We start from the raw sequence: 15,514 nt of genomic DNA, 5'->3' as shown, positions 1-15,514 counted from the left end.
TCATCGGTCCAGCCGTTCGCAGTGCAGTGGCCAATTGCTCCAATGTGTGCATTTCTCATTAGCCCGTCCGCTATTCGTTTTCTTGGAAATACAATCATAGGTTGTATGTACAATGTACATGTATGCTCCCGCCGCATTCGTTGCGCAAATTATAGTGAGTTTTCCCTCTTTGCCCGCTCGCCATTTTCCCAACGTCCCGCGCACCTTTCGTCGCAATGATATTGTCAGGCTTTTGGACATTTGTAATTCCGGTTTCGTCCATATTCCAAATACGATTTGGCACATAACAGTGTGAGTATAATACGCCCCGATAAGAAGTCGGCAGCTTGCACTGTGATATCTCCAAAAATGCCTAATTTTTAAAGGTAGGATGTATATTATTGAAATCAGCATAACAAACTTTACATGATGAGCAATGTTCCCTTTAAGCTGCGCGCGTGCGCGGCCGCGCACTGCTGACGAAGTCTCTGCGCACAGAAAAACGTATCCCGCGCACAAGAAAGCCGAAGTGATGACCTTTTTTTCTGTCGTTACGCACTGTTTTCCGAGGGACCGCGCCAGTGAGTTGTTGAGTGTGCGCAGACTCGTGAAAAATTAAAGGTGATATTGAGCGGCAGTATTTGATATTGAAAGCGTGTTGCCTTTGGGGATTATTTAACGCAATTTTTCAGGGAAATAGCCACAAAATGACGACTTTCAGGATTAAACGAACTTTTGCCTTGTCGGAGCACTACGATGCATATGGTAGTAGTGGATTGGAGATGATGAACTAATCTAAAGTCTTATTCACCACTCCAAACCCAAGATACCCTATACCAGGTCTGAGCAAAGTGCGACCCGCGGGCCAAATTCGGCCAGCGGAGCTATTCTGTACGGCCCGCAAAAGGTTGCTTGAAATTGAAAATATAAAACCTACTTTTTAATGTTGCTGTGTATGGACTAAAACCATAGGATGTATAAATTGAAGCTGAAATTCGTTTACTATCAAGCCCATTCGTTAACATGCCGAGATTACGCAGCCTAAACGTACCTCACATGCCTAATCCAGATTCAAAGTAAAGTCAAAGTAGCGAATTATACCGTTACAATTGAAGTCACAAGAAGTAACCAAACCTTCTTTCAGGGATATCTAGACTGTGCGGCCCGCGATAGTCTGAAGAAACTTACTAAAATATTGATAAAATGCGTACTAAAAATCGAATTAATGCGGGGACTTTATTAACCGAATGGCATCGGCTGCAATTTTCGAAAAATTTTACTTCAATTTTCAAAATCGAAAAACTGCCTTAATGGGATTGGAGCACGGTAAACAAGGTAGCGTTCGATTCAGAATTTCAACGCGGATCCGATTGCGCCACTCAAATCATTTCGAGCTCAGTGTATGACCACTTATATCATGAGCAAGCCGAGAAAACGTTTGTTGGAAACAGAAATGCTAAATTGCGGACCTTATGAACCTTAGTATAGGTATTCGACGACCATACAGTCTGGTGTATTGTATAGGCTCAGGGTGCGTTCTAGGTGCGGTTTCGTGCCAAAAGTTTTCGAGTCTGATGCCGAAAACACCTCACTACGAACGCAAGGCCTGTTTTCGCCACCACTACGAACGACAGGTGTTTTGGTAATTATTTCGAAGAACTAGTCACTTGGAACGCAGACGTGATTCGACGTCCGTGATTGTCAAACCGGCGCCGAGGCGCTGTCGTTCTTAGTGCAGTCCGTATACCACGTCTGTGTAGATGATAGGTATGAGAGGTTTTGATAGTCGGCAATATACAGTTGGCTTGCTTGGTTAGATGGTAAAGTTCTCCATTTTTTTCAGTAATCAAGTATTTAGCATGTCCAGTAGGCCTATCGGTAGTCAAAATGCACAACATGTGTATGCGGTAATGACTATTTTGAAAGGGAGAAGGTTTCGTCGCAAGAACCAGAATAAAATACTGTTGGATTTATGTCAGCAGCATTTACACTTGATTGCTTGCTGTATTACTGGCACAGTACGTCGTCCACGACAACTGAAAGCAAACAGTAACTACTGGGAGCGGGTGCTCACAAGATGGTCCGTAGCAGATTATAGGTACCATTTAAGATTAAACAAGTGAGTGGAAAATGGTATTTTGATACTGTGATACATGTTCTCTTATAAGCACTGTCAATAATAGGTCAACATTTGAGCGGCTGTGTTGCATGATAAAACCACATGTTTTGACTGTCGAAACAAACTTTTGCATTCCGATTTCTGTGGAATGTCGACTTGCCATAGCATTGTGGCGTCTTGGTAGTGCACCAAGCTACCGTGCTCTTGGCGAACACTTTGGACTTGGGAAGACAACTGTTTTTGAGGTGATATTACCTATTCGTTTCTAAATGTGTTTCTTATTAACATACATTTTGTATTTAGATCACAATTGAAATTTGCAAAATATTAGTGAAAAGAGTCATGCCAACATGTGTTCGGATTCCAAGAGATATAGAGTCAGCAGCTTTGGCATTCTCAACTAAGAGAGGACTGCCGAATTGCATAGGTGCGATTGATGGTTGCCACATCGCCATACCGAGGCCACATTTAGATGGGGACGACTATTTCAATAGGAAGATGTTCTTTTCCATCAATATGCAAGCCTTGGTAGACTATAGAGGGAGGTGAGGGTATAGATTTCTGTTATGGAGCATTGCTCGGATAAAATGTGTATATGTTTGCAACAGATTCATTGATGTAGTAATTGGTTGGCCAGGGAAATGCCACGATGCAAGAATATTTGCCAACAGCACGCTGTTCGAAAAATGCCAAGGCGGTACATTGTTTCCCGATGTAAGCATCTTATGGTATTTTTGTTACGAATGAAGCTGATATACTACTTATCTACTACTTACTGACTTCTTATCAATTCCCTTGTATATGTCCTTGAAGTTTTAGCATTTATTCTATACTCAGTTTCTCACTCATGCTGATTGCTCAAACAACGAATCTATTTTCAGAGTCCAATGGAATACGAAGGTATTAAAATACCATACTATTTTCTTGGCGACTCTGCATATCCTCTCAAGACTTTCTGTGTCACACCATTTCAAACTTGTGACACAGAAAATAAATCTGCCTTTAACAAGGTAAGCAAGATGTATTGGATGAGATGTGGCACTAAGGTTGGTAAATTGCTTCCAAGGGCACAGCTAAAATTATCGTGGAGCAGTTGAGGTTCAAAATTGACTATAAAGTCATTGATTTGAAATGATTTACTTAGTCCTGCACAGTGCCCACCTAGTAATTGTCATCAAACAGTGAAGATTTAAGATGACTATAAAATCACTGCTACATCTTAGGCTACTCCAGTCAGGTTTTCGAAAATCCTATGTCCACCCAGATTGTAACATAGTGGCCTATTTATTTCAGAAACACAGCTCAGCAAGGATGGTTGTGGAGCAAGCCTTCGGTCGTCTGAAATCTCGATGGCTATGCATCCTAAAAAGATGCGATGCTAGTCCAACCAACGCAAGGATCATTATTGGCGCTTGTGTAACGCTGCATAATATCTGCGAATCGCAGAGAGACATTATACACGATTTGGATGCAGTTGTAGAAGAAAATGCCGAAAGTCATGCAAATCTGGATGCTGATACAGCTGCAACACGCATCAGAGAAGCATTAGTTGATTTCATTGTATAAGAAAAAAATTCGGTGGGATCAGTTGATCCAATAAATCTTGAATCCGATTTTTGTGATACTAATCCTCGTTGAATTGATATGTAGAATTGTCAACGCGTTTAAGTACTAGCCGCCAGACAGAATCGAAAAATTTCGTTCCCTGAAAAATACTTTTTATTCAGCAGGCAAGTTTTCAGTAGTATCAAACAGTTCCCCATCGTCCTCAAGGATAACCGAAACAATGCTGTGGAAATAAGTGCAGGTAGTTGGTACGGTGAACAGGAAAGAAAATATGATTGCTCGGAACCTTGGTTCTGCCGCAGAAGTTCCTGGAGCATCTGTGGTAAGCGTCGATGTCCGCTGGCTAAAATTATATATGCAGTCAAGAATTGGCATCAGTTCCAGTAAAACGAAGTTTGTCATGGCTCAATAAAATGACTGATAGGTAACTGAAATATATTCACCCTCGCATCAACATCTCCATCATTCTCATCTGATGTTCCCTCTCTTTTTCTTCTTGCTTTTCCTAAAATACCAATGTTTTTCACTTATCGCTTGAAAAATAGGTGAACATTTCCATACATATGGGAAAGAATCTTTATGATTTATACTTCCAAATCCATCATCATCATCATCATTGGTTTATTAGCAATTTTATCAGTTCAATACACCACAAAAAATGCGATACAATGAAAAGACAGGAAGATGTCGAAGCGACAAGGAGTAGTCTATGGAATCTGACACCCGCCTTGGCCTAGGCGATGTAAAGAGGAGGCATGGACACTGAATGAAAGTAAAGAATACAGTATAGAAAAAGAAAGCGACAATAAAAGGGCGGCATGTCATGGGAAGCGAGATCGATAGGTCAGTCTTGGCCCGGTAATCTTGAGGATGGACTGTATTTATTTAGTAGTAATTGCTTGTATTTCGACTTGAATGTGGACATGCTCGTCGACTGTCGGATGGCCGGCGGGACACTGTTCCACACATCAGGTCCGGCATATTTGATAGAGCGATGATCTTTTCGGTCGATCATATGATATTTGGACGACGTGGACGCGCGTGTGTTGTACTTGTGCGCTTTTGATTCCGAGGTAAAGAAGTCATTGAAATATTCGGGGCAACGGCCGCAGTGGAACTGATACATAAACTTGGCGATTTCTAGTTTCCGCATATCTTCTATGTTTAGGACGCCGACTGTTAAACTCTATACTAAGCTATTTATTACTTGGAAAGCCATCCATTTCTGCATTCTCTCTTCCTGCGCATGCTCGGCTTCCTTGACAATGTTGCTAATATATGTCCCTATGAAAATGCATGATTTTAATACAATAATCCGGAACAATAGTCATCATATATATAGCCTATATGGACAATTTGTCGCTACTTATTTATAAACATATTATGCAACATCGATGGAAATCGTCAGCTAATACTTCCTACATGGCCTCAGGAATAATGTAGGCCTACTAGTCACCTGAGCAAGATAACGGGTAAAAACTTACTCATGTCAATTTTCTTTGAAATGGGGGTGTCTTGATAATCTCCTCCCCTTTTTTTAGAAGTATTTGGTGAATCAGTAGAGGTGGAGCTAAATGAACCTGGACAGAAAAGGACACATGGACAGATTTCCAACTGTATTCATACATCAAAATGCATTACCACTAAGCTTCTCCTCGTCTGAGATTTCTCCGTTCCCTGAAAAACAGTATGGTTATAATTCATGTGAATACCCTTCACGTCTGTACTGTGGGGCTATGATTGCAAAGGGCGCCACTATATTAAAATCGATAAACGAAGTCACATTGAATCGCGCGCAGCGGGAAGAAATTTTCAAGATTAATTAGGATCTCTCAAAAAATCGAGACTCGATTTGTAAATTCAAATTGCATGTCGACGGCCGCCAACACATACGCTAAAATTGACGGGCAACAAAATTGCTTACCCTCACAGACGTGAATTCCCTCTTCCATGCTGTTCAACAATTTCGGTTTGGTGAGGGGTTTGGTGCTGAGAACCTCATCAAGGATTTCGTAAACAGGGCTCAACACTTTTGGTGGATAACGATCTCCACCACCCCCTGTCTTGTTGCCCTCATCCTTGTACTTTCGGTAAATTCGTTTGAGGGCCTGGATTATTTTAAGGCAACAGTCTGGGCTTCGATATATAGCGTGTTCTGACAGCAATTCGGATACTATCTTGAAAATATCAGCATTCTTTTGGTTTGATGCTAACATATTTTGTATCTCGGATTTGGACCATGATATGACCAGTTGCAATACTTCCCTGTCACTCCAAGTTGTCCCCCTCGACATCCGTACACTTGTATCTAGCATATGATCAACTCTGTGAAATAAAAACACTCTCATATATATCATTACTATATATCATTACTATATAAACTATACATTACTATATTACTATATATTACTATATATTACTATATATCATTACTATATAAACTACGAAAACCCGCATATCTACAGTATATATACCCCTACAAACTACCAGATCACACTACGTACATAAATATATACTGTGACCGTGACCAACTACAAGTTCACTGAATAGAACAAGTACCAGTATCCAATATCTGCCACCTCCATAAGCAATATCACCAATGTCGACAAGTTCATACCACCTGTAACAGGTAGTTTCGCGTCAACAACAAACGCGAAAATACACGTTCGTAGTAGCCTGCTAGCACGATAATAATTTCGCGTTTCGCGCCACTACGAACGCCCTCGGTAGTCGAGCAAGAGCCACTACGAACGGTTGGGTTTTCGAGAAGATCGGCGCGAAAACCACCAGTCGGAACGCGGTGATTTCGAAACCACTACCGAAACCAGGTCCACTTCGAACGGTCGTGTTCTCGCGATTGGTTTCGAAATCATTTCGAAAACGTCACCTAGAACGCACCCTTAGTCAGCTCGCGGCAGGACGCCGAGAGAGCGAGTCATGGCTATAGTGATGCGCGCGCGTATGGTAACTTCTAAGGCTTATAACTCAAACTGTTGTGACCCTATATTAGTCATTTTAGTATTCGTAGACGGATATTTACAGTTCTTACCATAATGATATACTGCAAATGCCTATCATTACTACAACGTAAGATATATATCGATGTACGACAGCTCTTTGTATACCCAGACGCACGCTTTTGCGTAGGTATATTCGCTGAGTAATATTGTATGTATTCCGAATTATACTTTACCATTAGCCGTTATTTAGAATCATATAGACAACAACAATTCACAGACACAATCGATGAAGGTGTATGCCTATTAGAACACGATATATTTCACGTTATGTGACGGGTATTCAGCCATGTGCTTGAAGCTGGTACGGTAGTCTGACGGGATTCGCTTCCCGGTTTTCAAATGAAACCGCGAGCGGTATAGAACTAGTATAGTTGCTTTAGCACAGTATAAACAGAAACTGACAATCGCTATTCATAGCAACAAACTTCAGCTGGTTATGACGAATAAAACCAACTAAACGACAGTGTATATGGCGGGTATGAGGAACGCGCGTGTCTGCGAAATGATGCTTCGGCGGATATTTTTGTCACGCGGCCTATCACATAGCTTTTGATCAGCTTAGATGTAACTAATATCAGATATGAAGATATGTGTGGACGTGTATGGACACTAGCTATTGACATAATGAAACAACTATGCCCGAAGACGACCAGAACGAAACATACAGAACGTTATCTGAGAGTGGTCAATGACGCGCGAATTGCCGACACAGTGCATTTTGCAACATATTTATCTACGGTGTTTGATATACGATTTTGACGTCTTCGATATAATAAATATCAGATAACAAGGTATCAATGAACTTAACAAGGTATCAATGAACTTGTACGAACAATATCTATTCACAGAAATGAACAACAACGACCTAGCACGATTAATATGTAATATATCGTGGTTTCAATTACGGCACTCTTCTCTCGTACCGGCATGTCGAAAAATAGACACGCCGGTGCCAAACTTATTCTTAGTAGGCTATATTTCACCATGATAATTCTAAGGCAGTGGGTCTCAACCTGGGGGACCCGTGCCCCTTGGGGTCATGAAAGCATCTGAAGGGGATCGCGACGCTGAGCTCAACTGAAAAATTTTCTCGCACTCTGCGCGATTTACTTCCAATTCATAATTATAGCTCTGTATTTTAGTATGAATTTCATATTAAAAAATCTCTCATCAATAGTCGTAACCTCCCATGCCACCAAACTATCCGTTAGGTTGGCTATAGCATGCTGGTTGCGTTTTGTGATATGACGATAAGGGGGCGCGAAATCTACACATATATAGTAGAAGCGTGTTTAAAGCTAACATGCTTATGATCCCACCCCTAAAACCTCAGATAGTCGAGTTACTAGGTCCAGAGGACTTCACCGTTACCAGGCAACAGCTTCAAAGTAAAAACTCTGATATGTGCGCTGATCATTGTATTTCATATTTAATTAAAAGATCTCAAGGTTGAACTGAACAGTATCTAAATTATTTTGGTGATAAAAAATGTGAGAATGATAAAATTGTTCGTGTTTGTGTAAAGAGCTTGATTACAGTTGCCTAATAAACACATTAAATGTATACATCTGTGATTCGTGATATACTTAACACAGTGAGTCAGTTTTGCGCTGAGCGGTTGTATTTGGTTCGTATTGTGTACGCTCACGGATTGCTTCTAGACCAGTGGTTCTCAACCTGGGGGGCGCCCCCCCTCGGGAGGCGTGAAGGCATCTGAATGGGGGCACGAAGAAGCACTCAACTGTAATTTTTTTCGCGCCCGGCGCGATTTACCCTTAATTTACGCGTGTTTCTCCATATATAAACCGAATTTCATATTTTCGAATACTCTCTTCAACAGTCATAACCTTCCATGCCAACAGTCATAACCTTCCATGCCATCAAACAATCTGTTGGGGTTGCTTGCATCGTGGTTGGATTTTGTGATATAACGATAAGGGGGCGCGAAATTTTTCAGTATCATAAAGGGGGGCGTGTATAAAAAAAGGTTGAGAACCACTGTTCTAGACCAACCTGTTCCACGGGAAACAATTCGCGATATAACCACTATAGTGATTCAGTGGACAGGATACCATAGTCATTTGTCCCCGCGGAATATGTAGGTCATTACACATTAAAAACACCTGTTTTCAAAACCGATCGTGGAAAATCAACAATATGCAAGATATACAGTGTAATTAGTTCCACGAAATACACAATGCACGTCCATGAAGCACCACAATGACGCTTTTCCGAAGCTCCATAGGCTGATTTTCGACTGCTAGCTATCTCAAAATAGTGCGTTTCTGGTTTCGAAATGCAACATTCTTGACTTCCGGTATTTTACGCTTCACGAGCGAACAATTATACTACTAATACTTCTCACTCGATCAGCTTTACCTGTAAATGTGATTACGTGAGCAGAGACAGGATTAAAATTGATAGCAATATATGCATTTCTCGATGATATTGACCGATTTGATCATGAATTATAGAAAATTTTAGCGCTTGGCGCGTTTAATTCGAACGCCCACTAAACGAAGACCAGACACAGATGATTAGTAGCGGGGGGCAAGCGTGCAGCCCGAGGGGGGTCTGGGGGGCGAAGCCCCCCAGAAGTTCGGTTTATCACCCTATGGTGGGCGTGGATGCGCACTGTTGTCCAAGGGCCTGCGCGGTGAGTTGGCGTATTTGCGCAGACTCGTGAAAAATTAGAGGGAACATTGATGATGAGCCAAAGTTGGTTTGGTCGATATGGTTGACCTTTAATGAATCGGCTACGCTTCTCCATGCATTATCCTTACGAACCGTGTCCCTATACGCACTGATGCCCATGTTGTGTAGACACTCATAACCCTTAATTCCCGCCATTAATTGCTCTTACTCCATCTTCCACCTGGTCGTAACTTCATACAACTATCTCGCACCATTTTCTAAACTGTTTCGCGCCATTGTCTCGTATCGCGTGCTGGTGCCAGTGTAGCGATCACTGTCACGGCATCAGTGAAAACGCAAGGCTCGTTCTCGCTACGGCCCAGCAGACTCACTCGTTCCCCGTGAAAACAGGGCCCATGTTAAAAAGGCTGAGAAAAATAAGATGTTCATACCTAATTTATTCGCTCGGAAACCAAGAGGACTTGATGCACTTGGCCGCTGGAAAGCTACTGAATTCGGGCAATTTATATTGAACACGGGTAAGCTTGCTCTCAAAAGGAAATTTCGGCAAGACATATGAACATTTTTAACGATCAGCATACTTGTGTCTGGAAAATCAAGTGAACAATTGATATACAATATTCCCAGAACCTTATTGAGGGTTTTGTTTGCAAAGGCATTAATTAAGCTGTACGGCTCTAGTTTTATTTGGTGTGTACGATGTTCACATGCTGCTACATTTGTCAAAAGACGCAATCACTTTCCATGGCAGGGCCTTGACAAGTGTTGCGCTTTCAAATTTGAGAACTATATCGTTCGTAAAGAATAGAAAGGGCGTATGTCCATTTTTCACTTTTTTGATATTTTTAGTATATTGATACGGCTCTTTCTGATGGCTGTGGCACTTAATCATAAAACTAATCTAATCAGTGACTTGATGTGACATAGGAATAGAAGGGGCCTATGTCCAGGATTTGGACATTTTCCATCACCGCCCATCCAACTGAAAATTGGACATAGGCCCATTTCACATAGCAATCAATGTATTGCTGTAGAGGTTTTGTGATGGACAATCAATTTTTCTCTTTGAGTTTTATGAAGAATAATGAGCATTGTCAAGTTACAGAATGTGACTGAGCATGAGCCTACAGTTCATTCTTAGTTAAGCTGGATAGAAATTGGAGCTTCATAATCATTTTTGGTTATAAGTTCAGTTGTATTCTTATACAACATCACAGGCAGGCTACCTGGTTGCAGTAGGTGATTAGACTAGACCTATAAAGCCCTAGCTTCTTAGGGTTTATGCTGCCATGAGTTTAGGAAGTTATTGTGCAAGACACAGTACCGGTATAAAGGATAGGCTCATAGTTGATGTGGAATGTCTGAATTTTTCATTGATAGATCCTATATATGAGTGAAAGAGCATCGTATAATTTATAAAAATACATAACAAGATGTCAGAACAAGATGTCAGAGGTTTACCGTACCAGAAGCTGGAAGGATGATTCTCGACCTGATATAAGCCTACATACTGGAAGCACTGTGTACTTGTCAGCACATTATATCGACAATGATTCACTACATTATATCGACAATGATTCACTATCATACTCTTCCTCTTTTCCTAATAAAGAAGACACAATACTTGTAGGTACTGTGGAAAGCGTGTATTCCAATTCAGCAAAGGTTCGGTTTAAAATTGATAACGAAGTCACATCCTTCTCAAAGAAATATTTGATGCTTACTGTTCCTGACAGCAGACGTAATTTCATCATTAATTCTGCCGGAAAAAGTGACGATGAACTTGTCTCTGATTCCGAGGTAGATGACTCTCGAAATGACCCAGATTATGACTACCGAAAAGAACTGAAAGCTTCTAAAAGTAAAAACTCAACAGCATACTTGGATTCCGATGTTGAAAATGATGACAATTGAGAAACTTTGTCGACCTCAGTCTGCAATTTGGTTTTAAATGAGGAAGGTATTTTGACAAATGACAGTTTTGAGTTGTTCCTGAAAATTGGTTCTGCAAGATGTGCAAGATTTGTGGTGACGAAGGTTTTCAAGAAAGCTCTATTGTGGAAGGAGTTTAATAGTGATGTACATGCCGAGGGGTCATTTCTGAAGTGGAAATTAACAGATATGCGGAGATTGAACAATAACACAATATAAATGATGTTAATGCAGAATGCTCTACTGCGTATGAATTCGCAAATGCTCTTCCTGAAGAAGAGTGGAAGCTTCGTGGTTTGAATGTGTTCGAGAATCTGGGGAATTGACGGTAAATGTTTCTAAAGATCATGATTTTTTGAAGGTGTAGTGGAATGTCCAGCGACGCTTACATCAATCTGATAGCGCTCAAGGCCGACGATATGCTCCTTCAGTGATTAGGTCAGTTCTTCGTGTGTACCGGTATGAACTTTCTAATATTTTCTTAACATAGATATTGCTTGATGTTAAATGCGAAATCGCCAGCCGTTTACAGACTGGTTCAAAAGGTGATGGTATTGCCGTCAGCAAGGACACTCCACCATGACAAATCGAAACCACTAAATAGGTGTAAAACCGGATTTCAGGACGGAGTGGCCAAGCGAATTTCAGCTGCCATCAAGTGCTCAGAAAATTTCCATGAACAGTTCGTTGTATTATGCTTTGACGAAATGACCATCAAATGTTCGTATTGGCCAGGCGTCGCCAACTCAAAACCATCTCCACTATAGTGATGTTGGGAACAGGAGAGTAGCTTGCTTTGAACAAGAGAACAACAAATGCTTTACTAAATATGTTCTTCGTTAATCTGAAATCATGCCGCATGCGGCCCGCGGGCATCGTGTTGGTGACCCCTGTTATAGGGGATAGGTTATTCAATTATGTGGTGCGTACTATTATATTGTCTTCGGATTTTAGAGGATCTCGTGTTTCAAACCTCAAGTGGCAATGTGATAGGTTTTGTGGATTATAAAAGTGAAGATATCAATTGCTTGTCCTCATCATCTTCCAGAGTGGCTTCTCATATGCTGGCTGTTTTTATCGGAGGTATCATCGTGACCTTTTATCCTTGAATTAAATTTGTAAATACTGTTTCCAGGTGTTACAAACCAGAAACTAGATGGTGTAGTGGCCTTTTACCCAACGGTGGGGGCATCAACTGAAGATTTATTTCTGATTTCGAGCAACTTGCTGGTTGAAATTCCTTATCGGACACATGCTACAATTATAGGAGTGGTCTGTAAGTTACTTTCCAAAATTATTCAGGCTGTTCTTGTTCAGTGTATTTTTATCGTTATAACAGTAGAGACGATTTTTTCTTTATCAAGGTGATAGCTTGCCGGCTAACCGGTCAGTCATGAAGCTGATATGCAATACCGAGGAAGATGGCAGCCCACCATATCGGATGAATAATCCCATCGAGCCTTCCAGGTTGAAATTCTTGATCAATTACCACCATGGGTTCACACCTTGTTCGATCTGTTTGCTTGATTCTCACGTGTGATGCACCCTGTAGTCAGATGATATATAACTGCAGGAACATTGACTCCACTGTGTTTTCAGGTACATCTATTTTGTGCCAGACGCAATAACATATTGCACTCGAAGAGGTGCATGTGCAACGATGGATTTATAGTGATGGAGTCCATCAAAGAGTTGACGATAACAGGGATCTGTTACAGTGAAGGTGTGTTATGGGAATGATGGTATGATTGCATTTAAAGTTACAGGCAGACGTCGCTCGTGGTGACTTACCGTTCTATTCGCATTTAACGGAGTCGCACATTTCTCCAACTCCTTGGGACAAAATGAATGTCCGGCTGGCAGCGCAGACACTTACTTTCATTTACATTAGGTGGCATATGTATTTGAAAAAAAAATGCTTTGTTCGCAATCAACTCTGGTTTCCAGGTGTAGCCATAAGAGACAATGAACCCGTTCTGTCCAAATTTATCCTTCATATGGATAAGTGGTTCGACGCGATGAATTCGGGATTCCACGGATCAAAATTCAAACCTGAGCGTCAACCATTCTATTCCCCAGATGACGACCGTTTACATTGGCTAGAGAATGACTTCAAGAACTACCTCAAGCAATGGCATGCGCGGGCACAATCCCGAGTTCTTCCGGGTGACGTGAATCGCTCGCTAATGCTCCTTAGTCGCCCTACTGAGGAAGGGCTGAGAGTGGCTACCAAGTCGATGGTAGCAATTATCCGGGAATGTCTATTAATGGGGTCCAGTATATCCTTCCCCGTCAAACAGGATCCACTAGAGTCGCTATGCAGAATTGCTTCATTTTGCCCCTATATCTGGCGCTAATATACAGCAAGCCCTCTAGTAAACTTTCTACGTTTTTGGAGACTCCTGGGGGTACAGCACATTGTATACAATTGGATAATATATTCATATTAAAATAAACCCGAACATTTTCGACTGACACTCATCTGGGGTAGACCTAATCGTCAGCAACCTGAACACAATTGCAAACAACATATGGTATATCAAATATCCTATAACCAAGTAGGATGTAACGGCCTAGTGCACCAACCTATAGTTTGTGACAATAGAAGGAATTCGTGGTATCACATAAAATGTAGGCAATAGAAGGAATTCGTGGTATCACATAAAATGTAGGCCTATTGAGCTAAAACACTTTTAGATTCGGTTATTTGATATTTGACGCTGAAGCTATATACGATTGTTGATATGCAATATGTTCTTTCCAATTCCAACACTGCAAAGAGACTTGAGCAACCTGAACAACGACAGCCTCTTACAAGATGCATATGAAAAATTTGAGCAAGCGGTTAAAACACCACGTGTCAACAGTAACGAATTGAACAAAAAGTTCAGTAACTTTATTGAGGACATCACACTCGACGACAGCAAAAAATCAAATTGAAACCATGGCTCACACCTGGCATTCTTTGAGCAATAAAAACTAGGCATTTTTTTTATCAGAAGTTTATTAGAACAAAAAATGTACAAGATATGATACGTCGTAAAGAATATGCCAAAAAATTGTGTTCAATCAAGAAAAAAGCAAAGAAGCAAGCAAAGAAGCATATTTCCGAAAATTATTTTCAAGCTGTCATGGAAATCAAATATACTTGGTTAATCAATAACAAAACTTCTGCACCCCCATATCTGAAATGTGATGTAAATGGTAGTACCACCAAAGAACCAAAGAAAGTAGCAAACGAGTTCAACGACTTCTTCGCATCCATTGGTTCAAAGTTAGCTTCTGCTGTTCCACCATCCGCAACGAAAGCGCGAGATTACTTGAGAAGAAATACGTCATCAATGTTCCTGGAGCCATCAACAGCGGATGTAGTGAATCGTACTATACATACTCTTAAATATGCAAAAGTAACAGGACATGATCAAGTACCAAATAACCTCCTCAAGATAATTGCAGGCCCACTGAGTGTTCCATTATAATATTACTTCAACAAATCGCTTGAACTGGGATGCTTTCCGAGCTCCGTCAAAATAGGTAAAATATTCCCTGTCTACAAAGCAGGTTCAAGGTTCACGACAACCAACTATAGGCCTATTTCAGTTCTACCTAGTCTAGCAATTGTATTTGAGAAACTTTTACAAAGTAAACTCACAAGTTTTTTGTCAAAATACAAAATAATCAGCAATCACCAATATGGTTTTCGGGATCAACATTCTACTATTCATGCTATTCTTGAAATAATGACAGTATACCACGATGTACAATCAACCAACATTCATGGTGTGGCTATCTCGCTTGACCTCAAGAAGGCATTTGATACTGTCAACCATTCATTACTAATTGATAAGCTAGAATGTTATGGTGTAGGCCTACGTTACACTGCCCTCGAAATATTTCGCTATTATCTTACTGGCCGACAACAATATACAGTCATCGGCCAAGAGAAATCTGACCATCGTGCTGTTTCTATTGTATATTAATGATATAACTGACTGTTCAGAATTCGCCACCGCCCTTTTTGCAGATGACACGCACTTATTCAACTGACAACCAACTTGAACTTATTAGCAACTGGCTCACATGTAACAAATTGTCCATTAATGCTAGTAAGAGCCAAGTATTACCAATAGGCAAAGAAAAAAGGAGAACAGAACTCTCCAATACTAATCCCAAATTAATTATGTCTGGTCAAGCAATGTGCATTTGCAAATCAATGAAATATCTAGGAATTTTTATTGACTAT

The 15,514-nt window shown here is 40.8% G+C and overlaps 2 protein-coding genes and 1 long non-coding RNA gene across 7 annotated transcripts in view; 1 reads left to right on the top strand and 2 right to left on the bottom strand.

Moving 5' to 3' along the window:
- The window catches only part of LOC145447847 (uncharacterized), a 287,550-nt gene that overhangs the window by 86,668 nt on the left and 185,368 nt on the right, over positions 1-15,514 (bottom strand). The gene's annotated exons all lie outside the window — the stretch shown is intronic.
- The window catches only part of LOC145447823 (uncharacterized), a 245,308-nt gene continuing 233,588 nt past the window's right edge, over positions 3,795-15,514 (bottom strand). Inside the window, exons 2-8 of the mRNA XM_080326098.1 lie at positions 5,589-5,989; positions 5,306-5,341; positions 5,149-5,244; positions 4,872-4,948; positions 4,108-4,169; positions 3,951-4,007; positions 3,795-3,887 (exon numbers count right to left, since the gene is read on the bottom strand). Of these exons, the coding sequence (XP_080182224.1) occupies positions 3,818-3,887; positions 3,951-4,007; positions 4,108-4,169; positions 4,872-4,948; positions 5,149-5,244; positions 5,306-5,341; positions 5,589-5,979 (789 nt within the window). The 5' untranslated portion in view covers positions 5,980-5,989 and the 3' untranslated portion in view covers positions 3,795-3,817. The remainder of the gene's footprint in view (positions 3,888-3,950; positions 4,008-4,107; positions 4,170-4,871; positions 4,949-5,148; positions 5,245-5,305; positions 5,342-5,588; positions 5,990-15,514) is intronic.
- Positions 11,280-13,558, top strand: LOC145449181 (uncharacterized). 5 transcript variants are annotated; one of them, XM_080327652.1, is made up of 5 exons: positions 11,286-11,709; positions 11,762-11,816; positions 11,895-12,354; positions 12,407-12,547; positions 12,636-13,558. In XM_080327652.1, exons 3-5 carry the CDS (start codon positions 12,189-12,191, stop codon positions 12,809-12,811), a joined length of 483 nt encoding a protein of 160 aa, XP_080183778.1. In that variant the 5' UTR covers positions 11,286-11,709; positions 11,762-11,816; positions 11,895-12,188; the 3' UTR covers positions 12,812-13,558. The 5 variants fall into 5 exon arrangements, 3 of the variants coding, with proteins under 3 accessions (XP_080183778.1, XP_080183779.1, XP_080183777.1); XR_013918163.1 differs by having other exon boundaries at positions 11,280-11,709; positions 11,895-11,991; positions 12,226-13,558; XR_013918161.1 differs by having other exon boundaries at positions 11,286-12,354; positions 12,636-13,162; positions 13,219-13,558.

Source organism: Botryllus schlosseri, chromosome 10 (assembly GCF_051294905.1).
Source record: "Botryllus schlosseri isolate E-star chromosome 10, Bs_hap1, whole genome shotgun sequence".
NCBI classification, from domain to species: Eukaryota; Metazoa; Chordata; class Ascidiacea; order Stolidobranchia; family Styelidae; genus Botryllus; species Botryllus schlosseri.
Note: the sequence above shows the minus strand (reverse complement) of the source record. Positions and strands in the feature narration are given on the sequence as shown.

What these genes read in the sequence shown, in the direction of transcription:
- LOC145449181 (XM_080327652.1), top strand. Translation starts at nt 12,189, where the DNA reads ATGTGGTGCGTACTATTATATTGTCTTCGGATTTTAGAGGATCTCGTG. An exon ending in GCTGGCTGTTTTTATCGGAG is followed by an intron (nt 12,355 to 12,406) that starts GTATCATCGTGA and finishes TACTGTTTCCAG; the next exon opens with GTGTTACAAACCAGAAACTA. An exon ending in TACAATTATAGGAGTGGTCT is followed by an intron (nt 12,548 to 12,635) that starts GTAAGTTACTTT and finishes TTCTTTATCAAG; the next exon opens with GTGATAGCTTGCCGGCTAAC.